Source organism: Toxorhynchites rutilus, chromosome 1 (genome assembly GCF_029784135.1).
Source record: "Toxorhynchites rutilus septentrionalis strain SRP chromosome 1, ASM2978413v1, whole genome shotgun sequence".
NCBI lineage: Eukaryota > Metazoa > Arthropoda > Insecta > Diptera > Culicidae > Toxorhynchites > Toxorhynchites rutilus.
Genome location: NC_073744.1, coordinates 138,443,096 through 138,468,869, shown reverse-complemented (window position 1 = coordinate 138,468,869; position 25,774 = coordinate 138,443,096). Strand labels below are relative to the sequence as shown.

Genomic DNA, 25,774 nt, shown 5'->3' with positions numbered 1-25,774 from the left:
GCGAAAATAATGTCAACTTTCATAACATTTAAAATTACATTCGAATGCCCCTCACAGCAAATCTTCCGTTTGAATATGGCGTCGATTGTTTACGAAATTGTGCTTTTTAACTGGTCCAAGGACCAGTTAACGTTCGCCCAGTTAAATAGCAGACCAGTTAAACCAGGACCAGTTAGCGAACGATTACTGTATATATATATATTCTACAATCTTACGTCAAAAAACTATCATTGTGTTTTTTATACTATCCGAAGAGTCGCAATTCTTGCGCTTGAAAAAATTGGGCAGTGGTCTGAATCTGGGTCATGCGGATAGAATCAATTTGGTTGTCAAAAAGAAACAAATAGAAATGTCAAAAGATATCCAATAATCAGGAGAGGGAAAGAGTGTTACTTTTTTTAAAATAATCCACTATATAGAGAAAGTATTGTTATTAAAGGCAAAAATAATCAAATTAAAATGGATGAGCTACATTTTTTAATCAATTAATGCTAGCGTTAAAATGATAAAAGCACAATTGAGGGGCTTAGAATGCAAGGGGTGCAAGTGATTTGCTCGATTTCTCTTCATCAACTTTTTCTTTAGTTAATAACTCAACTGCAAAAACGTTCCAATTAAAGTTTGTTATAGTATCCGATAGATGAGGTTCTGACCTATCTTCCACATTGTTAAATACAGCTGGGAATGTATTTGCAGCTAAGTTATGACCAAACGAGAGAGTCGATGTAGAGAAATCGATCAAATCACTTACACCCCTTTCATTCTAAGCCCCTCAATTGATAGAAGCCTACAGAAGCTCTGTCTCATTACATTTTGATAGATACTGAAGTTTCAGTATTATTGATTTCAAAACTTCTCTAAACTTAAAAGCGCATTCCAGCCAAAATCCAAAATTTTTTACCGGAATGTCAAAGAGACATGAGATTGCACGTTACTCCAATACCACCAGACACAGAGCATGCTTCCTTCGAGAAAAGACCGGCTTTGCGAGTAGCTGATGGTTTTTGTCAATTTTCCCAAATTTTTTCCATTCAAAATTGTTGTCACGATTTGCAACAAGAACGGCGAACGGAAGCTGAATAGGAACCCGCAACTAAGAAAACAATGTCGAGCATTTCTAATATAACAATACTAACAGTTTGTTAGCCTCTCTACACCGTACCAGTAACTGCCGAATTGGTTGAATAAATTAGAAACGAGAAACTTACAGATGAGACGTAATGTATTTAAAAAAAATCATTTTATGTGTCCACCTGGAAATTATCTGTACCTCTTCCCCTCTCACCGTGGACAAACGTGGACAGCTTCATAACCCCTACCCACCCCTACACTGAGAGGAAAATTTAGTAAATATGACGAATTTTTTGGTACATGTTACCAATTCTCTTTTTCTACCCTACTAATTATTGGTACATGTTACAAAAAAAGAATGGTAGGCACATATGTCAAACAAACTACAAATTGTTGGTCCAACATTGGTGCAATAACAGTGAAAATTTTGCTTCATATTTGTGAGAGGTAATCATCAGGGATAATAAAAATATTTTTTAATAATTATTTTTAATTTAAAAAATTGTATTTGATTGCGTTTAATTCTACTTCCTTAGAATACATTATACTAATAACTTATTCTATAAACAACATCAATAATTCTCGTTGGAATCATTCTATAAACTGCGTACAACAGGCAAATTTTAATCGCAGCCTCAACCACCTCAATTTGATGAGCATTTCCAAAGCAAGTTCCCGTTCCTCTTCCTGCTACATCGCTCTGATTTGCATTAGCTGATTAGCAGAGTGACGGTAGAATTAGCACGTTTCATCCGTATTTTGTTCTCTCGTGTCCCTATGAAGCAAAGAAATACATATGTTAATGATATTAAATGTGTATGTGTATTATGTATGTTCACCTTAAGTTTTTTACGGTCGATGATGTGTTGAAGAAAGATTCCAATCTTAGCGACAAACTCGCCGTTACCTTCAATCCCATAGCTTGGATGGTTTTTGGTAAACAAGTATTACGAGTCTGGGATCATGCCAGCTGTAAAGACAAGAAAAAAGGTGAATAGTGTTGTAATGTATAGAATATAACTGATGTTTATCCTTGGCGGGAATATGAAAATAGTTTCCCGACCGAGGTGACTGATGTAATGATGTAAAAAAACGAAAACTTATCTCCGATTTGTTTATGACGAATGATTGTACTGCATATAATTTTAAGGCCAACTAAAAAAGAAAAAAATGGTATTAGGTCAATTATGTTAATATGGATCAAAATTTCTTGTGATATTTTCCCCGCCGAAAATATGAAAACAAATTCTCGGGGGAGATGAATACATAATTGAATTCAATAAAAACAAAGTGCTTACCTCCGAATCGCTTCGTCTCCAAAAGACAAAGTGCGCACATCACAGTTGTTAGGTATGACAATAAAAACAAACTTACTAATGGTATGAAGTAAAATATACGAATTCCTGGTAGGAACATTCATTGCGTCTGACATCTTTTTTACGCAATTTTAGTAATATTTACAAAAAATGTGTATATTTTACCAATGTTTTCTGCTTGAGCCTTAGTTTTAGACGACTGAAGTTTTCAGCAACCTAATTGTGAAAAAAGTATTTCCAATTGCTGACAAAAGTCAAACTTCCATGAAGTTGCTCTAGAATCCAAACATAGTAGACATTAGAATACTATTTCTGAAATCAAAGAAAAAAGTAAACATTTTAGTTCGTGATATGTTCTGTTTTTTTTTTGTTCAGAATTCGAAAAATATGATTTGGAAATCTGTAATTAGCTTCTGTACATCCTTTTTCAACGTTATTCGTTGACATATTCAATTTTATACCATTTGAGTAACTGACTGGTATGCCTGGTATGTGAACTTCCTATCTTCCTGGCTACTAACACAATCAAAGTTCAACACAACCAAAACCCGTGAATCTTCCCACCTTCTATTCTTCATCTCGCCCTTACATCTTGTAAAAAATAACAAGCACCATGCTCAGCTAAAATAAGCCAGATCACGCACACTTCGAGGAAGCATCACATAGAAAAGGGACAGAAAATGAATGTTGTATATAGCAAACTAGAGTGCATCACAACCGATCAAATTAAAAGTTCAGGCTCGCACAGCGGCAAAATAATGTTAGGTAGCTGACCCAGAATCTAGGGCTATATTTGATGAATAAGTTACAGGAGGGTTGTGTCCGAGACACGACCACATAATTGTAGTAATCAAGACGTTGGAATATTTGTTATATAGATTTTGGATATGTTCGATAAACTCCATTATTTATGTTTTAGATAATAATTTGGTGGTTGAAAAATCGAGCGCATATGCGTTCTCGTTCACCGACAAGCAAAATATTTGCATCGCGTTTATATTACACGTTTAGTTGGTACAAACGACATTCGTGGATTTCAACAACAACGTCGTTTGATGTTCGTGAGAGCGGACACCGTTTGCTGACGAGCGTCGATTCACAATGAAGTGTCTTTTTCAAGGCAGGTGGAGAAGGAGTTTGGATTGAGTTTTCCCCAAGGGCCCTTTTCAGGGCTAGAAACTAATGAACTGCAATAATTTAAAGTCTATAGTTCAATAAAAAAAGAAGAGAAAAAATGGGTGGGTTATATCTATGATATAACCGCAAGGTTGACGTAGGACTACCTTAGCTTAGCAATCATTTATTTGTATTGATTTAATTTTTGATTGAATGAAACAATTTCCGAATTCAATTGAATTAAATATATTTGCTTTGTGAGTAAAAAGTTGTATAATTCCAGGTGAGATCAATTCATGCATTTGGATGGATTATGTTCTTCGTTACAAGTAAATTTAATGACAGTCCATTTACTTTTGGTATGATGACATCTTTGTTAGACAAACACATTTCAGTCGGAACAAAAATGCCCCTGATTTGCATGTATTTGCAATTCCGAGTTCCCCAAACACTTTCGTTTAGAAGTCTGTAATAGGTAAACACATTTCAACCGGAATAAAAATGCCCTCGAATTGCATGTATTTGCAATGTCAATTTCCCCACGCTCCTTCGATTTGAAGTCTGTGTTAGAGACACATTTCAATCGGAAGAAAAATACACCCGACCTGCATGAATTTGCAATGCCAATTTCCCCTGACACCTTGGTTCTGAAGTTTGTGTTGGGGAAACACATTTCAGTCGGAATAAAAATGCCCCCGACTTGCATGTATTTGCAATACCAATTTCCCCACGCTCCATGGATTCGAAGTCTGTGTTAGGGAAACACATTTCTGTCGGAATAAAAATGCACCCGGCTTGCATGTATTTGCAATGCCAATTTCCGCACGCTCCATGGATTTGAAGTCTGTGTTAGGGAAACAAATTTCAGTCGGAACAAAAACACTCCCGACTTTCATGTATTTGCAAAGTGGATTCCCACAGGTACAATGATTTAGAAGTCTGTGTTCGGGAAACCGTAAATCGGGCCAATCAAAACGAGGCAGTTAGGGCGTTTAGATAACGCTTGACATTTCACAGTTATTCAATCGTTTATCTAATGAAAAATAACATTTTATTGATTGCAATAGAAGCGTAGAAATATTTCGTATCAATTGATGCAAACATCTTTCCGGTCCAGTAAGAAATGTTCGAGTTATAAGCATTTGGAATCTTTCATTTTTTCCTGCATGTTCTGTGTTTAGGTTTCCATTTTACCCCCCATATACTCCGGTTAGACGTAGTCCCACGTCAAAAGAATTTAGCCATTAGCGCTTTGGATATCGATCCGAGAAGGTCCTACCTCAGCGCTTTGAAAAAGTGTATAGCAATTTTCGGCGTTTTCTCCCCAAAGCTACCGACAACTGAGCAAAGAGAGGAAGAACCATGGACTTCAACCGTTGTGGGGGTATTTAATTCTAGAATCAAGGCAATCGGCGGCATTCACAGTTTGAGGCTGCCGCGGAGATTACTTCTATTAGCCAATTAGGAAAACAAACTAGAGACGAATAAATTCTCCGAGTTTGGAGCATCTATAATTCAACATGACATCAAAAAGAATATCACAACAACAGTTTAAGCAATCTCATGTTGGGTCAATTCATGCCTTGTGATAAATTACGTTCTTCGTTGCAAGTGGCAATGAATAAGTCTGATCTTCGTTATCATTTTACGTATGGCAAGATATCTTGGTCACTTGGTCATTCATCACGGACATTCAAAATATTTGAACGGAAGAATTGTCAAACGGTTATTGTATTTTACATTTCCTCTGAAGCTATTGCATCTTCCAAGGGTACGTACTTCTCGTCCGTGATTTTGCTTGATTTTGTGAGCTTCAGGTAATCAGTTTTGATTTTGTTATACACGCTAAACGAATATTGTTAAATCAATCGATATTATCGCTGCAAATGATTAGCGACATTTTGCCTAATCATCAAACAGTATGTGTAGAAGTTAAGTGAGCTGAAGATATGGAGGGATATCTTCCAATTCCGTTTTGAATAACCAAACGATGTTTTTATTGATAATGAGTTATTATAGGTTCCTCGATTTAGTAGTCCGTGAAGAGTCCCTGGACAATTTGAGGAAGACAAATCGGGCCAACCAAAAGGTGGGGCCTAATGCGTTCAGATAATAATTGATATCTCAAGAAAAATATTTTTTTCATTGTAATTGTAATAGATGCGTAGAAATATATTCTATCAATTAATGCAAACATTTTTGCGATCTATTAATAAATGCTCGAGTTAAAAACATTCGAAATCTTTCATAATTTCCTACATGTTCAGTGTTTAGATATTCATTCTACATCACAACGTTATGACACGTTGTGTATGAGAATAATGCCACTAATAGGCGAAACGCGATTAGATTATTCGCGATGCGAGAGTAAAGTGTCGGCATCTACCGTCTATCTCTATCAGATAAGCAGACTTGAAGATAGTAGAAACTGTTAGAAGTTTATAAAATTTCATAAATTTTTTTGTTGCTTAGCCCGCAACGCGAGGAAAGAATAGTCTGATTTGAGCCATCTTTATTTTATTTTATTCCTTTCTGCCCGTAGATCAATGTTATGGTGAGAAAAGAATTGCCAAATCAGAAAACAAAGTCACGTTTAATGAAGTTGAAATAAAGTTAACGTTAATAACTATTTTCGCTGCGAACGGATTTTAACGATTTGCATACCATTCGAATCGGAAATTTTCTAAGATTTGTTTCATATATGTTATACATAACAATCCCATAGTCTGTATATGGTTTAAATTGATAAAAATTGGAAGCATTCCCAGTTTCCTATACATTTGTTCTGTCCATTTAAGTGCTTTCCCGAACAGAGCTGTCAATAATAGACAACTTATGCAACCGCTCGAATGGAAACAAAGAAGGAGTATAGTGAAAAGAGAATATTCGTGCTAAGGTTCAACGATGGGTAGACAATAAACCGTCCATTGATGGGGTAACATCTTTTTTGCAGCACAAGTCATGTTTTCGTTCCTCTTTATATGGACGTAAAAATAAGATTGCGTACGCGGGCATAAAATTAGTGTCAGGAGGAAATGGAAGTGTGGATTGAAGTCAGTCGAACGAAGAGGCATTTTCTAGTCAAGTCACTTTTTGTTGGCGGCGACTGCCGAAGCAGTTCTAGTCGAAGCGAAGCTACGGAGAGTAGAGTCGGTCTTCATTTTTCACCTTCGAATATTTCGGGCCCTGAAGTAAGCTGTCGCTAGCGTATAAGTATTGCATCTCCTCTGAGGAAAATTCTCAGAATCTTTTTGTACCCGAAACAAAGGTCGCTTATTCAACAACAAACTCCTAGCTTTGTTGACGGTTTTGACCGAGAGTCGAAAAACGATTTTTCATAAACGGTCATTCTCGCGTTTCATTTTTATCGCTCAACTGTGTGCATCTGTTAGACGCGTGTTCCATGCTTGTTGAATGGTGATGCACGGGAGATGCATCTGGTTATATACTCAGTGCAATGCGTGCATTGATATAAAGAGACAAATTGCGAAATATAATCAAATAGTGTATTGTTCTCGCAAAGGCAAGAAAGAATCGTTGCTCTTAGAGATGATTCTACTGAACCACGCAAGCCATTAAACCTTTTCAGGGTCCCCGGAACTTTTTACTAAGAGTTATTTATGAAATTTCGACGTACTCGCAAATAATATCCGAAATGATAAACCAACAAATTTCAAAAAAAAAAGAAAAGATTGCGTAGTGCTACGTCCTAAGCGGTCGTGTCTCGGATACAACCCCTTGAATTTTTTTAGATGCTTTGAAAGAGTTTGAAAAAAAATTACCATATGTTCTACAATGACATCGTTGTTAGTTCAATTGGATTTCGTGTTTGCGGAATAAAGCGTGTTCCGTTGGTTTGCGAAATAGCAATAGATTGTTAGGTGGAATAACGCGCTTTGAAATATTATAACATTTTAATATTATAATATTTTATTATGAACTTGCTGATCCGACGAACTTCGTCCCACCCAAAACTGATTGAATGTGCAATTGGAAAAGCACAGATAGTTTGTGCTCGACTAATCAGAACGCGGAATTTTAGTTTAAATAATGCTTCGCATTTTTAAGCTATTCGATAGTTTTATAAAATATATTATTTTCTTCATCGTAATAAATTGTGCGCAAATCGGTTGATGTAAATACCTCGTAAATCCATCAAAAAAATGACTGAGCTTACAGTTCGGCTGTTAACAAGGTAACATAGTAAATGTTTTTTTTTTGCAAAATTCAATTTTGTTATTCAACATAATTGCCTTCGAGGGCGATACAGCGATTATAGCGATCTTGCAACTTTTCGATACCATTTTCATAGTACTCTTTCGGTTTTTCCTCAAAATAGGCCTCAGTTTCGGTAATTTCGGTAATAATACTTATCAATACACGAAATTCGGATTTTTCCATTTTTTCACAATAAAAAAGTTGCTTCACTCTCAATGCTGTAACTCACGAACCAATCGACCGATTGCTGTCAAATTTTGACAAGTATCCATTGAAAGATGGTACTTTGTGATAGTCAAGTAGATTTTTGCAAGAGGCGCCGTCTAGACGTCAACCTTATGGACTTTTCAGCCGAACTGTTATAAGCGCTTGAAACTTGACAATTTTCTCGATGCGACAGATATTTCGTTTTTCTATTTCCACTCCCAATGTGTTCCATAAATTCCATTTTTGCAGCGTTTTTAATGAGTTCGGATTTTTTAGCGCTCAACTTTTACCAATGGTTCTGATAACTCCCGATACGATTTGCTTTCGCAATAATTATAAACAATTCAAAGAAATAATCGCTGCAATGAATACCTCTCACGTGAATATGTGATTTGCTCACGCGTAGAAAAACCATACGATTTATTCAAATACACACACTTAAATAAACTGGATGAAAATTGTTTCGTTATTCACCATTAATTTTAAAATAAATACAATTTGAACCTACGAATAGGAGTTAATAACCAATTCATCTTTTCTCATCCCGCAGCAAGCATGCCTCCGAAGAAGATCCTAGAGCCGGAAGTGAAACCACTGATTGGCCGCATCGGTACCAACTTGCGCATCGGAATCGTCGGTGTACCGAACGTCGGCAAGTCCACCTTTTTCAACGTGTTGACGAAAAGTGCGGCACCGGCGGAAAATTTTCCCTTCTGCACAATCGACCCGAACGAGAACAGGTAGGTGTGCACAACGCGCCCCAGCCAGCTAGCCCCGCGCACATTGGTCCACTTCGTAATTAGTCGTCGTCATCGGATGATTGGAATTTTTGGCGAGAGCCTCATTTGCATATCAAAGGAGAAAATTCGAACGTTTTTCCCGAATGAATGAGGCGGAGGCGCAGATTGTACGTTTCGCTTCCAGGGATCGATCGTCTACTTAATTAGAGGGCCCCGGGCGGATTGTGTGCAACGTTCCAATCGTCGCTTGTGGAGTGGAAGTTAATGGTTTTTTCTTCTTCTCGAATTTGCATTAATTAAGAGATGTCCTGCAATTATTTTGAAAATTGCTATGCTGGCTGCAGCCATAGCCACCATTGCTGCGTGACATGTGCAGGCTCCTATCCCGAGCATTAGGTTACATTCAGACTTATTTCGCTTATAATTGAACCTGATGGGTTGGAGAGTGCAGGTAATTTACCTGATTAATCGGATAATTTTCGTTTCCTAAGGCGTTTCCATTTTGTTTCCATTCGAAATGCATTCCGATCTCTCTTTCATGTCCACCGTCCGTTTGTCACGCATATGAAAGTCAAAAGATGGAATATATTGTTTCAATTGCGACTTCTGCAGCCCATTAATGGCGACCGTGGTGTTCCGGAGGCTACTAGAATGCATCCTTCCTCTGTCATTCCACCATCACCATCGAGTGCTCGGCAAGCGAAAAAGAGGCTTCATCCTGCGTTAACACATCTCTGGCCATGTAATGGCCGACATAATGGTGTCTCGGGAAAAAACCCGCGAGGCATGCAAATACGCCCAGAAGGAGGGCAGCTTTTTTTTCACTTTGCCCCTTCTCCAACCAGGCTCTGGGATGCGGTAATTGTCACCGCAAACCGCGGTTCATTTTCTTTTTTTGTTGGCTACTGAAATACGCAAATTATTGACCCGGGACCGTGAGTTCGTTTCGGCTGAATGTGTGAGAATGCGCTTTTAGCGGATATTTAAGCGGACTTATGTGATGCATTTTCCAGACAGTAAAATATTTAATGAAAGTGATGGTTGCCTCCGAGAGCAATGTGGTTCTGTTCGGGTCGGGAGCAGTAAATTGCCATAATTTTTTTCGCTCGGCCGTCGTACAGGTCCTGTTTTTGCCTTTTTGAAAGTTGTATCAGTTCAATGGTGCATAATTTAAATTCCGGCACAGGCTTACTTCGTTTTGTTGTTTTTGTTTTAATATGACCTTTTTTTCAATGTTAATTTCAGGGTTCCAGTGCCTGATGCACGTTTTGACTATCTGTGCGAATACCATAAACCAGCGAGGTAAGTGCAAATGTGATACAAATTGTATACTATTTTGTTAAATGAATCCAAGAAACATAATATTTTTCCCTCATCATTTTTCATCATCGTTAGTAATTCATCTATATAGATTGGTACTTGTATAATCTACTAGCTGACCCGGCAAACTTCGTCCCGCCCAAAATTTGTTTTTTTTATCAATACCTCCAAACATTCACGTTTTATTACTAAGCGCAAATTCATGAGTCAAATCAAAATGAGTCAAATTGATTGACCTTTGACCTTTGATACCTTTGACTATAAAATTCCTAGTACTTCTACCAAAACTCATCATTATAATATCAGATTATTTTCAGACACAATTCTCGTTCAAGATTTATCAACCTCTTGCAAATAACATGTTTCTCCATTACATGGATTAAATGTTTGATACAGAAAATATGATAGAATAAAAACAGACCCCTCCCCTTTCCTCCCCTTAGAGGGGGGAGGAGTGTCTATTCACCACAAAAACGTTTCGTGCCCCCTAAAATCTTCACATGCCAAATTTGGCTCCATTTGCTTGATTAGTTTTCGAGTTATGCAGAAATTTGTTTTTCGTTTGTATGACAGCTCACCCTAGGAGATGGAGAGGAGTGTCGAACTACCATAGAAACATTTATCGCATCCTAAAACCTCCACATTCCAAATTTGGTTTCGTTTGCTTGATTAGTTCTCGTGTTATGCAGAAATTTTCATTTCATTTGTATGGGAGCCCTCCCTTAGAGAGTGGGGAGGAGTGTCGAGCCACCTTAGAAAAGTTTCTTCCCCATAAAACCTCCACATGCCAAGTTTAGCTCCGTTTGATTGATTAGTTCTTGAATTATGCGGAAATGTATGCTTCATATGTATGGCAGCCCCCCTAACCCCTTAGAGAGGCGGGAGTAGTGATCCCCGATTTTTGAAATTAATCGTTCATCAACTAATCGAATACTTTTCAGCAGTTTGTTATTCGATACGATTAATCGCCCCAAATAATCGATTAATCGATTAATCGTCATACTGAAAGCAATAATAAGTTAGACTAATATTTCAAATTTGTTAGAAAGCCATCTGGAATCAAAAACGTATTCATTCCGCCTGAAAAACAATTATTATCTTTTACGCTCCCCTAAACTCGTAAAGGAAGGTCAATTCGCGTTGACGGCATTGAGCTTCGTTTACGAGTTAAGGGGAGCGCCGTCATTGGTTGATTTTCAGGATAAAACTGCAGTGGCCGTACTTTTTTTGACGTAGGACTACGTCTTTCATTTCTATACCGGGGTGTAAAATCAAAGTTTCGAAAACGAAAGCGTTACGCCGGAGACCGAGATTTTGAGCGTTAATAGCTCCTAAACAACTGAACGAAATGGTATGATAAACACTTCATTCGAAAGATAAAATGTCTACGCGTTCTATACTTGTTACTTTTTGATCCAAAAACTTGTTTCAATAGTCTTAAAATTGCTTTCAAAACAGGCTATTGAAATCACCAATCGGTATATAAGCGAGCGCCACTCGGAAATCCACTCAGTTCTAATTGAACAGCGATTGGAGCATGTTGTCGCTGTTGTGGTGAAACTCTTCGTTTATCATGAAAGCGCGGATGAACGGTGTCACCAAGAGCCTGTTTGTGCACCCTAGGCCAGAAGGGAATCCATCAGGAGGAGAGTGATGCCACAAACGGTTCCCCGGGAAGACATCGCTACACACACATACACGCGCAGAATTCTTTCCGTTTGGATGCCATTCAGCATCGAGAAAGTTCCAGAAAGATCTAATCATTTCTGGAAAATAATCTGCCAGTTCCTCTGGGAATTTAAAAATACATTCATGTGAAAGAGTTTATTTTAATGTTTTCTAACCATATAACACAGCGATCAAATACATTTGATTTTGTAATTTTTCAACCAAGTGTAATTCGCAGGAAAGCTTCTGAAGATTATTCTTCCCCATCAGTAGGATATTTCCGTATCCAATATTGTATGCGTACGCAATCGATTATTGCTCAGTCGCCGAAAGTTTCGAGCTCAGAGAGTTCATTCCCCTCTAGTTTGCCTTCCAAATTGCCATCGTAAACCACGCCTTCTCTCGATTCAATCACGCACAAAAAGCATACTTAAGCGATATTCTGGTGGTGAGACGCATTCATTTTTCGTGAGGACATCGACAAGACAACATTGTTGCTGAGGGTGCTGGACAGCGAAGGATCGAGATCTGCCCTGAAACGCAAACAGTTTGTTTGAAACTGTGAGGGAGCACAGAGAAGCCGATCCTTCAGGAGAAGAGAAGATGACCATCGAAGCAGCCGCTACACACACACATACACGCACGGAATTCTTTCCGTTTGGATGCCATTCAGCATCGAGAAAGATCCGGAAAATAATCGATCAGTTCCTCTGGGAATTTAAAAATACATTCATGTGAAAGGGTTTATTTGAATGTTTTCTATCCATGTAACACTGTGACCAAATATGTTTCAACCAAGTGCTATTAACAGGTGGTTATCGAATTAGCATTAACCACTGGTGGGCTTCCAGTATCGAGGAAAATTTGGAAATATCTAATCGTTGCTGGAAAATAATCTGCCAGTTCCCCTTGGAATTGAAAATTACATTCAAGCGAAAGAGTTTATTTTAATGTTTTCTATCCATAAAATATCCATATAATACATTTGGGTTTGTGATTTGTTTATCAAGTACAGTTAGCAGGAAAGCTGGTAAAGATTATTTTTCAGAACAAGGTTTTTCGTATCCTATATTGGATGCATAACACCTTGTGCCTCCAACGTAACGCTCTCGTTTTCTCGTCCCCCAAATATTCATTTATTGATTCATTCAGAATGGATTTAGATTCAACTTCAAACAAATGATCTCTAAATCAACGATAGTCCAACGTCACCCTTGCGGTTATACCATAGATATAACCCACTTCCTGTTTTTTGCTCTGGGCTTGGATCGATTAATCGACGTAAACTATTCGTTCGCTTCGATTATTGGTTGTTCAGTATTCGTTCGATTAATAATCGATTTCTGTATGAAGTATTCGATTAATCGATTAATCGAACGATTATCGGGGATCACTAGGCGGGAGGAGTGTCTATTCACCATAGACCATATTATGCCGTCATCATTGTTCTCTTTTTTCGCTCTTATTTTGTTATACAGTTGAACCCCCATTATCCGCGAGCGGATGATCCGGTTTATCCGCGAACGCGAGTTCCATAGTAATTCTTTGAACCTACCCTAAATTTGACAATGAGTGGTAGGTTTTTGTTCTTCTGTTTTGGTCATGACTTTCACATTATTTGACTACTGGTGTACACGACCTTACAGATGGATAGTTCAATGATTCCTGTATTGATAAAACATTGTTTTCATACTGAAATATCTGTTTTTTTTTTGTTTTTGCATCTCATTTTTAGTCATTTGTTGTGTTATCCGCGATTTTCGTGATCCGCGGTGAGCTAGCCCGACTATTCCGCGGATAATCGGGGTTCCACTGTATTGTTGTGGTTGTGCGGAAAGAGAGAGTAATGGTTAGAAAATTTCTCTCCGCTCAAATATTTGCGCTCTGGTTCTACCTGAAGGGCCGCGTGTGCCTCATGGATAAATATATATATATATCGAAAATTTCTGCTGATTTTTATATTTAAGATGTTTTAAGATTTAGTTTTCACATAGATCGAATTTATAATATACGTGGTGTGATTACATTTTAAAATTTTTGTTGAGATAGTGATTTAAGTTTATCTGATATTATAGCTTTTCTTTATGTGCATTCCTATTTCATGAAAGGTAATATCTTAACGTGTGTCATCTCATATACGAGCACATAAAAATTGTGAATGAATATAGCTCTTTGTTTTGTGTAAATATTTGTGTATGTGTATAGTATTGTTGGTGAGATGAATATAAGACCCAGAGTAGACGTGATGAATAACGGAACATATCGCCTGATCGACTGGCCTTGGAGGAGTTCTCTCGGTTACCTTCTCAGGTTACCCTTTAAGAAATCTTCGCCAACTCGAGTGAATTACAGTCTACCCAAGCTCAAGCTTATTTGGTTTCACATAAATATGTGTGTAACACTAATGTTTTCCTTTGACATTGTTACATTTGTATTTATTTGTCCGCTGTTGTGCCGTTGCGTTGCGGTTCGATCGATTTTAGAGGAGAAATAACTCTCTGTTGCCACGATTGAGGTTGAAAAAGATAATATATCGTTGGTTTGATAAGGTTCAAAGGAGTTATATCGGTTATCTTTTCAGGTTTCCCAAAAATAACTCTCAGTCGCAGAGATTGGATTTCCATACAGAATACTCGATTATTAACGGAGTTTATCGACGATCCGTTTAGTTTAGAAGAGTTCTATCGGTTACCTTCTCAGGTTTCCTTAAAATAACTCTCAGTCATCACAATTGAGGTTAAATAAACACTACGCGATGAATAAGAGAATATATCGCCAGTTTGATAAGGTTTAGAGGAGTTATATACTTTCCCTCATCGCGGTTTGCGTGCGCGGAATGAAAAATACAATATATAGCTAGTCAAATAATTGTTTTCTCTGCCGCGTGCCGTGACATATAAATATTCAGAATTTTTTTCGAGTGGACGACAGTTCACGTTTACATAATCACATCACTTACCTCAGTGAATCCTGGTTGTTACCTCTCCCCACTAACAACTATCCCTTCCTTGATAAACACTGGGGAACCACGCTATAGAGGCGACCCTTCTGGCTTTCGGGCGGCGAATATCTAACATTCATACTAACTAACATACATACTAACATTCCTTCCCCTCCTCTGGTGACTGTAAGGACGTGGCCGGCGTCGTTATTGACTATTTAAAGTATGAATCACCAAAACTTGCGCAATGAGAATGGTTTGCTACTCCCAAGCGTCATTCAGTTGACACTGACGTGGCAGTCAACGTGTTAACAACCAACATATTCATTACAACTAATTTATATAGCAGAACAACGTTCGCCAGGTCAGCTGGTAATATAGTGTGTTGGAAAACAGACCAAACATTCAATACATGTAAAGATGAATAAATAGTGCAGAACGTAACTACGAAGATCAATATTTCATCAGTTTGAACATAGGCAACTACTAAAAATTTGACCTGACCTGAGCTACAGTGCTAAAAAGTCAAATTTCTTGATAGGATAATTAAGTCCGAATTCCGAATCCAAAATAACATAGATATTTTAACACTAATGTACAAACATTCGTAACTCAAAATTGTTAACTCCTTAGTGTATCATTATCGGACAACATTTTCCCAAATGCAATTTCCTCGTCTTACTGGATATCTCAGAGAAGTAAATATATTCAAAAACAAGTAAATAACTACCCTCAATCGCAGAGTGAATAATCCAATTCAGAAGCTGCGGCAAAATTCACACTCCACAATTATGCCACACCACGGCGGGAGAAAATAAATATCCACCTTTCTGCAGCAGCAACATCTGCGGAATCCTCGCACAGGAACAAACCACCGCAATTGTTGAGGGATAGTTGCTTTTTCATTGCTGTTCCTCGTAATGCAACAATAACCGCCACAACACCAAAATCGGTAGAAGCCAACGCGACCGTAATTGTATCGATATTATATAGAATTACACTTTGCCTTATTTATACGATCGACGATAATGATACTAATAAAAATGCAACTTGTGAAACCGAATCCAGCCACCACAACCACCACCACCACTTATTCATAAACTGGGAACCGTTCGTCCTTGTTCCCGGGACAGGCATTCATTTTATTTTGTTCTGTACCAACGCCGTTTGATAATCGTGTCCCATCGCTGACACCAACCGATAGGGATAAACATCGGAATGTAAGCCTACGGCTTACGACGTCACTTGATCGTGCATCTCAAGGGGTGATTAAAACGAACAGTTGTCGCAGCGAACCTCACAGCAGGTATCGCTACATCAACAATTCCACCGAAAGGAAAGCAATCATTATGCTCCTACACAAACGCTGCAACATCAGATAGTGCGAGCAATTTTTCATTTCCAGGAAACCGGTCATTTATGAATATTGATCGTTCACTTGTGCTTCAAGGGGCTCATAGCTCTGAATAATCAACCATGGTTCGATCGGAACGTCTCGTTAGGATCGATTTCCCTTTCAATAGACATCACAGTTTCTTCGGCTCTCCCATTTCTTCGCTTCATAGCGACGCACAGCACGGAATTGGTCGCGTCGGTCGTTGGGGACAGGACAGACGACGAGAAGAAAAAAATGCCCTACTGATGCCGTGTAATGAGAGATAATCATATGCTACAAGAATAACATTGAAGATATGTGTCGTCCTCTTACCGCATTGACTGAAGGAATAGGCCTACAATAGCAATCGGCTTAGTTCACCAGCTAGCTAGTTTGCCGGTAGCTACTGCTCGTTTGGGCAGAATTACACCTCCATCTTAAAAAGACTGACGACCTCTTCAAAAAAACATGATCATAAATAATTAAGGAAGTGCAGATACGCTTTCTAATAGAGTGATTCGATTTATAAGATTGTTATCCTGGCTAAAAAAGAAGGAATAAATTACCATTTTCTTCGATGGAAAACTTTTCAGTTCTGCGTCCTATAGCGACACAGATTTGTTCATTTCATCTAAGAAATTTGAAGATCCTCCAGAGTCTAATTTATGTTTCAAACGAAACATCCTACTTGCCTAACGATTTCTGACTGGTGTTAGGTTCATATGTAAATTTCATAATTGTAAAACCTATGGAACAGTCATGATTAATATAGCAGTTCCAGATGATTCAGATCATGTATACGATATATACGACAACTATGATAACTATGGAAAAGCTCGTTATAATTATACGTCCAAGCATAGTAGGCAACGATCTCTTGAACATTAACCCAGGCAAACCCACGTAATTTTAACTTCGGTTAATCTTGAGTGTAAAATGAAAATCTAAAAACTATATTTGTATCAAATAATGAAAGAAAAAGACAAAAGACGCAATTCTCCAATTTCATTTAAAAATATTCCACAGTAATGAAAGTTTTCAAAATTTTCAGAAACAAAATATTGAATAATTGTAAAATGTCAAAGATTTTTCAAGAGAGTTGAACGCTTTGATTGCTTTAACTTTTGATCCCCCAGTTTTTCGATCCTTTTGGATCGAAAAACTGGTGAAATAGCACCCAAGCACATTTTGGATATATTCACACTATTACGAGAACGATCGCAGCTACTATCGTGCATCATTCTATCAAGGCGACCCATGTTTCCTTCGCTGCAACAATTCTTCAGTTTATGGTTTTCTATAGTGCTGAAAGGACACGCGAAGTTGTTTGCTTCAGAATGGTTTCTCAGAATATGCACAAAGCAAACGGTGCAGTGCTGAGCTGCGGAAGCAAAGCAGAATATACTGGGTCTTTCAGATTAAACGCGAAAACGAAAACCTTTGGAATCATCGCCTATCTTTTAACATAGGGCTGCATCTTTCAGCAATGGTACAATATCAGGAAATAGAACACGGTTTTATGAAATAGTAATAGAAATAGAAATAGATAATGCAGCGTTTTCGATTCATCGAGTATAAATAAGCTATTCGCGATTTCACAACATTCACGATTCATCATTCATCCAGCTAGCGACCGCAAGGCAACGAGGTTTTCCAGGCCGAGAGTTAAGTTTAGTTTTCCAAATTAGATTATTTCAAGGCTAGAGGCGAATGAACTGAGAAAATTCAAAGCCTCCATAATTCAAATCATGATCATTCTCGTTCAATCTGAAAAATCAAAACAAACACAGCCTCGCTCCACCTAGCAGACAGCCATTTTTCTCAATACTGATTTCAGACACCACTGTTTTGCTTAATAGAAGGACGAATGGAAGACAAGTATCCATATAGTGATGCATGTCCGGCGGAGGCACCGCGTCGATCGTCATGCTGAGCATTAATACTTCTTCGCCGACTGACAGAAGTGGTATGCAAAGTTTATCGTCTTAGAATGCATTCTCAGAATATGCGTGCAGTGAACACGGTGCAGAGCTTGCACTAGCGAAGCACTGGAGAAATATTAAAAATATAGCCAATCTCCAGTGCGAGTTTTCAAACCGTTATGTGGAGATAGTTGTGTACAGTTGAATCACACGTACAAATTGTCGATTTTATGCTGGAAGAGAGCTTCTGTAAATTTGGGAAAATGTTCAGACTTATTGGTGTAATGATGGTGATGTTTTCAATTATAGAGGCTCACTCAGACTGTCATACTTTCTCAGTTAATACGCTTCTAGTCTTAAAAAGAGCCAATTTGTAAAACTAATCAAAACATTCGGCCTTAATAAAGACTGTTTCGAATGCCTCGCTGCCGATGTCATCGCTAGCAAGATGACTGATAAATCGTGAATAACTTATTGGTGACTTTCCGATCGACCAATTAATTTTACTGAATTCGAGCATTGTTTCCGGGTTAAAAGTGACATCAAGACTGCAGCGCATTTGAAGCTGAATGTGAAAAAGCTATTTTCAGCGGGGAGCTGTGTTCTGTGTTCTTCTGTGGAAACTGAAGCTGAAAATTTGTTCCTCAGTGGTTGCTGTCGACACCGCCATCCCACCACGCACACGATTCGGATTTTCTGTTGCCGTTCTGAATGTTGAATGTTGAAATTATTTTGCTAAGAGACACTGAAAAACAAATTGGATATCCAGCAAGTTCAGTGTTTCAGTGTCGCTCTAGATGGCGAGCAATCAACAGTACATGTTAATTCTGAGTTAATTTGAAAATCTGCTCAAATTCATGTTTCATTGTTTGCGAAACACCTCTTTCTCAGTGAAAGCATTCATTCATCGGCCCTTGTCAGTGCTACCAAATATTTGTACTAAAGAGTTTCTGTCTTGAATTACTATAATGTTTGTTTTTCGCCGTTCATAATTCCTACGTTGTCAATACGGTCGTGCATACCAGTCTTATTTTTTTTGCAGCCCGCGACACCATGTGTTTGTGTTCCCTGTGGAAAAAAGGTTCAGTACCGCTCGTGTAAACTATAAAAATCAATAATCATAAAAATAAAATCCAACTTTCTTACACATGCAATATTTTCTCCAAAAAGAACTAGCTAGTTGGCCTTTATTTGATATTTCAATCATCTGAATCGGTTCATTAGTTGAAAAGTCATGTTTTATAGAAACAATCATTTTTGGAAAAAAGGGGAAAATTTTGATTTTTCGGACCACACTAAAATGGAAATGGGCACCCTAATGAAAAAATTGAAAAATACGGGTCTAATATTTTGTAATGGAGAACAAACTACCAATTTTCACGAAAATTTGAGAACCACTAAATCGGCTTGGCAAGGACTGGCTGCATATAGATATTTTCCATATCTGCTTTATGTTCCACAAAGTGTAATGGTTGGATATAGCAGGTGTATGTATTGGGTTGGGGAAAAAGAAATGTCGTATATTGTCAATATATGGCAACACTTTTAACATATCTTGTGTTGTACTTATCGCATCGGGTCATACTATACGGCTATTTAAAGACAAGTGTCGTTTTGACAGTGTTGTGATTGTCCTTTTCAGTCTCAAGTTATAGCGCGTCAAAGGTGGAGTCCACCAAGCAAGAAATTCGCCATATTTTACGTTTCTACTACATGCGAGGTAAAACTGCAACGATGGCGGCCGAAAAAATTGTGTAGTTTATGGACCCGATATTGTAACGATTCGCACAGCACAGCGTTGATTTGATGGATTTCGTTCTGGTGTAGTGGCTGTCGAAGATACACCCCGTACTGGTAGGCCAATCGTCGTGGAAACTGAAAAAAATCTTTGAAATCATCCAAGTAGACCGGCATGTGAGCATTCGCTAGATTGGCAAGGAACTGGGGTTTGGAATTATTTGCAGAAGATTGGATTCCAAAAAAAAGCTGGATGTATGGGTGCCACACGAGTTGACGCAAAAAATCTTTTAGACCGAATCAACGCCTGCGATGCACTGCTGAAACGGAACGAACTAGACCCATTTTTGAAGAAGATGGTGACTGGTGATGAAAAGTGGATCACGTACGACAACCTAAAGCGAAAAAAGTCGTGGTCGAAGCGCGGTGAGCCGGCCCAAACCATCTCCAAGCCCGGATTGACGGCCAGGAAGGTTTTGCTGTGTGTTTGGTGGGATTGGAAGGGAATCATCCACTATGAGCTGCTCAACTATGGCCAGACCCTCAACTCGGTTCTCTACTGTGAGCAACTTGACAGTTTGAAGCAGGCGATTGACCAGAAGCGGCCAGAAATGATCAATAGGAATGGTGTTGTTTCCCACCAGGACAACGCTCGGCCTCATACATCTTTGATGACCCGCCAGAAGCTACGGGAGCTCGGATCGACCGATTACGCTTTGTTTCGTACACCAGGCCAGCTTCAGAGAACAGTATTTCACTGTAAATACTAATGTGAGGAGCTGGATGATGAACTCTAGCAAACCTTGTCAACTGGGGTACTGCTTAAAGTTTAATGACCACCAAATATAAGGATCGTGATTGCGGTTGATTCGAAATGTTTTTTTTCGGAACGCATAGTTGTCGTTGCATCACGTGAGCATCACGTGTAAGGTTTAGTTCAGTTTTTTTTTCTTTTGTTTCGTTTAATTTGATTTGTGGCGAAGTAAGTGTACCCTCTTTCAGATTATCATCCCTGAAGACAGTTCCAGGTTTTATAATCTTAAATTAAATAATTGATTTATATTCTTTGCTTATTTGTACTTACTCTTTCTCGACTAGTATTAAAATTATTTCAATATATCCAATTTCATCATTGTTATTAAATCCTTAACAATCCTATACTCGTGCATTGGTCTGTCAGACCGAGAAATCAATAATTCGTCAATTTCTCAGAAAATATCAACACTACGACTTTGCGATTCTCTCTAGCTTCGTTATTCGTCGTTCGTCATCGTTTAGCGTATCGCATGTGTTGGTACAATGGGGACGTGCGCCACTTTTTTAACACTTTCGGTCTGACACACCGACGCGAGTATAGGAGTAACTTTTTTGGACAAGTGCTTTTTTCCATATTCTAGAATATTGTTAAATGAATTATGTTAGAATTATGAATTAATGTTAGTGGCGTGGAATATTTATTGCATATAATGCATAAGATCATTACCGGACTATTCTTATTTGATTTCAGTCACTTTTGTAACTTGATTGAACGGATCCATATATTAACTATTCGTCGTTAGATTCATACGTTCAAAGGGAAAATATAAATGTTTGACTTTCGTATAGTTATTCGCTAAATATAATATATACATATTTATATATATATATATATATATATATATATATATATATATATATATATATATAAATATATACACACTTGTAAAAGAAATTCACTTGTGGAATTATTGTAAACAGTAAACTATATAAACTAATCGGTGGCTTATGCTAATTTTAACAGTTACAGTTTCGGGGATATTTTTTTATAATGGACAATATCGACAAGAAAACAAGGAAAAGAAAAGGAAGTTCCTATAAATCCTTTTATATCATCTTTTAATGCCCCATCTAATAAAGGCATTAATTCTTAGTTTACCAAGAATACAGAGATAAAGAATATTAGAAATATGCAAACTTTATATCCCAGAACCTTTATCATCTGGTAATTATCTAGAAGGTCGTTATACATTCTTCTCTTTGATAAAAGACCCGAAAAATACGCAACAACTGCATGAAATGTAAAAAATATGTTTGTTTCGAGCATGCAGTTATGCTATGTTCTGATTCCTACTCCAATGAAACCACAATCGATTAATACGTTTTTATGTTGTTTTATAGCTCTTTATACTTCCATGAATTATATTCAGTTGCTTACTTTTAATTTATAACAGTGTAAAATTCAAATGTCGTTATTTGTGTTGGAGTATCAAAAATTACTCTGTTTTGAGGAGGCTGAATTAGATGACGATTAAAACATAATAAAGATGAAGAAAACATATTTTTTGGAGTTTTTTCATTCAATCATACCCTCTTCTTCAAATAAATGCCAAATAAAGCCTGAAAAATACATAATGGCAACATAATTACATAATTACAGAGAAGTTCAATTTTCGGTCTGTAACACCGCGTGCGAGTATACGTGTTATGATTTTGCACGCGAGTACAGGAGGGTTAGCAGAAGTAAAAAATTGTTCAATATTCCTTGCAGAAAACTTGGTTTTACTATTTGCTGAAATGTAATCCTTTATTTGCTTCATGCACACAGCAGTTTCTCAAAGACTCGTATTCGCAAATAAAAAGTCGAATACCCGGCCGCCGGATATTCAGCAACCAGCTTACCGGATATCCGGTATCTGGCCAAACTACTATTCGTTTCATCACTAGTAATTTTCTTCTTTATCGCATAACATTGGACCTCTTTTTTTTATTTTATTTTTTATTAGGGTGCCCATTTTCATTTTAGGGTGGTTCGAAAAATAATTTTTTTTTCACTTTTTCCCAAAAATTATTTTTTTCAAAAATTCATAACCTTTGAACCACTGAACCGATTTCAATGATCGTCATACCAGATTGAAGCCAATGAGAGGAAAAATGATTTTTCTACCCGATGGTTCGAAAAATCATTTTTCCTCTCATTGAAAAATCTTTGAAAAATCATATCTCAAAAACGAAAAAATAGCATCTCCGATATTGAGATATATGTTACGTAAAAAATCCTCAGCTTTCAAGAAAAAAATATAGAGCCCTCTAGCCCAAAGCCATGAAATCGATAAAAAACGACTAAAATCAATAATTACAAAAAATGAATCCATAGTTTTTGCAAGTTCAATATTTTTTAATGAAAGACTAGTTCATTGGCTTCAATGTCGATTATCTGAATCGGTTCAATGGTTCAGTCATGTCATGAATTATTGAAAAAAAATTTTTGGGAAAAAGTGGAACAAAAAGATTTTTCGGACCACCGTAAAATGGAAATGGGCACCCTAACGAAAAAATGAAAAAATACGGGTCTAATATTTTGCGATAAAAAAAAATAAAACTACCACTTTTCATAGAAATCTGAGAACCACTATATCGGTATATGACTGAATATGGAAATCGCTCTCGCGGTTAATCGAGATTCTGCTGTACATCATTGTTTTCACAAGTTTGTTAGTATCGAGGAACTAAATTCATTTTAACGTATTTACATTTAGATAGCCCAAGGAACATGGGAAGTAAACCACTAAATCATAGCTCATCTTTGCCGTTGCGATCGTTTTGTTGCGTTTGATGTCGATTGTTAGCATCTCACAGTTTATTTTTTCTTCCCCAAAGTCCAAATATTGCAGATTGAAGCCCGTTTAGACTAGAGTTCAGTCATTTACATCAACTTTCAGTGGATTTGCAGAACTCAATCCTGAACGTAATAGCTGAACCTCTATCCGTTTGGTAATCAAATCGGGAAGTTCAATATTTTCCCCTGATAACGTCATGTTTAAGGTCTGTTTCATAACCTGCAGAGAATAGAAGATACTATTAAAAGGTTGCAAATATGGTTACAATCGATAGAGTTCCATGTGAAGATGAATAATAATCTTTCTGCGTTTTCATCATTTCAAACCAAACATAATTGTGACTCAAACATATTGAGGAGTATGACCATAAGCATAGCTAGCCAAATTCACATTAAAATTATATAATTCTGTTCCACATTACATTGAGTGAAATTCTCACGTGCAAAAAGTATTTTCGCAAAATTGCCAAACACATGAATATCCCGGAACATCGCAGGTCGTCCCATGTCATTGCGGTCAACCAAAGACCATCAATTGAAGGTCGATCCCAGCTACTGGGTTCAGTTTGTGCGTGTGTATGCACATCAGTCTCAAATAAGTGAGAACAGTACATTCACAGCCTATTCATGTTCAAAAGATGCCCATGATCATCACGTTTCCAGCCCCATGTTTTTATTACATCCATCGCGACCTATGGTGTATACTTTAAAGGTAGCCTCGGTACGCCCCACAATTGCGCACTTGATCCACACTTGGGTACAACCGGACCGGACGCAGATTCCGGCGCTCAGTCCCCGGCCACTGATGATCATCATCATTCGGGTGGATCACGCAAAATATATTTAAACCTTAAGTGGTCCCACCACACAAGAGAGCCCGAGAAAAAGAGGGAGGCAGTGCGTTCCTCCGATGCGAAGTGGGTTGATCTGTTCCGAAGTCCGGCGGTCAGAGAACTCCCGCCGGCAGTGCAGACTATCATTATCATTATTGGGAATTATTACGATAATCAGCGTTATTAAGTATTTAAATTCGCCGTCGATATCTGGTCCATAAACACGACCGAACCGTGGTCGATTTGGGGGAAAATCCTTCGCATTTTGTTGTACTTCGTCCGAACGAGTAGTTTTTCAGCGGCGGGGTTTCGAAGATACGGAAATATACACATTGTCGTGATCTCTCTTGTTTGCAAAAAAGGAGGTAGTCGACGATCAAATCATTTACTTAGAAGAAGGAGGAAGAGAATTCGCCATTGATTGTGTGTTTTTTTTGTTTCTGACACAACGTCTCAAGTTGTTGTATGCAAATTTTGCCTTCATTTCTGGGAGGAGACGGTCATCAACTTTTGGAAAGAGCATTCTAATCAGTTCTCGTGGCGAAGAAATGGTTGTAAATTTGTGCATAAAATAATAGACGTTTCGAAAATTTCCGAAAGGCGCATAGCAGTATAACATAATTATAGATTTAATCAGGGTTCGATGTTTCAATTTATTTCTCAGGACATTTCACAATAAATCCAACCAAGGCTCTTATGGCCATGGCCATCTTTCCCAAACCATGTCGTGTTTTGCATATCAAATTTCATTCAGTTATTATGTGAAATTATGATTTCCGAAAAAAAGAACCTTGAACCATTGCATTGGTTTTTTTTTCTTCTTCACATTCTTGCCACACACTGCCGACTTGTTTTTGTTGGTGCATTGTTTTTCGCTGATTTACACTGCTGGGAAAGATTCCCCCGATATTCCACTGGTGATGCGGATTGGCTGCCACCAATCGGTTGTCCTTGTTCTCCACGAGGCGTCACTCGGCGTCGACGACGGTGCGCTCGAAAAAATTTGAAGCAATTTGACGTAATTTTGACCAATTTTCTATAATTATGTTTCCCAGTTCTCGCATCGCCAAGGATCTCACATCACGTACCGCATTTTGAGCGAGGGAGCGCGAGAACCGCATAGGTTGGGGTGCTTCCGCCCCGTGTTTTTGCGGCTGCCAAGGGTGGTGGAGACACGGACGACGTCGACCAGGATGCGAATCCAGCCGATTTGAAATCGACGACTTTTGACGCAGCGCAGTATATGACGAGAAAAAAATGTATGAAAATAAACGCGCTATTGCTGATTGCAGGTTACAATCGACATTTTTTTCGGCATTAAAAATTCCTTGACGTACGTATGTGAGCGCGCATAACAATCGGGCAGCAATTTTCTTAGAACTGATGTGTGCGATTTGAATAAAAAATATCGCCGAAGCTGCCGCGAGCTGTGTGTCAGGGATTCGAAGCCGCGGCGTGAGTTCTAGGTGGGTTTCGGCTTCGTGATGCAGTCGTGCTTCGAGTCTATGTCACGATTTCGTGTTTCTAAGAACCCGGAATATGTCTAGCTAACTAGTTTTGAGATTTATTATAGAAAAACTACGTTTAACTTAAAGTCACAATTATCTTCAATTTTCAAAAGAATGAAAGTCATCTGTTAGCAAGTCTGCCTTAACAGGATATCATTCCATTATTTGTTCATTGTTCTTTCAAGCGCAGAAAAATAATTTAACGAA

The 25,774-nt window shown here is 38.0% G+C and overlaps 1 protein-coding gene across 1 annotated transcript in view; it reads left to right on the top strand.

The window, feature by feature from the left end:
• LOC129766145 (obg-like ATPase 1) overlaps positions 1-25,774 on the top strand; it is a 67,303-nt gene that overhangs the window by 3,930 nt on the left and 37,599 nt on the right. The window contains exons 2-3 of the mRNA XM_055766613.1: positions 8,479-8,668; positions 9,914-9,970. Coding sequence (XP_055622588.1) covers positions 8,484-8,668; positions 9,914-9,970 — 242 coding nt within the window. The 5' untranslated portion in view covers positions 8,479-8,483. The remainder of the gene's footprint in view (positions 1-8,478; positions 8,669-9,913; positions 9,971-25,774) is intronic.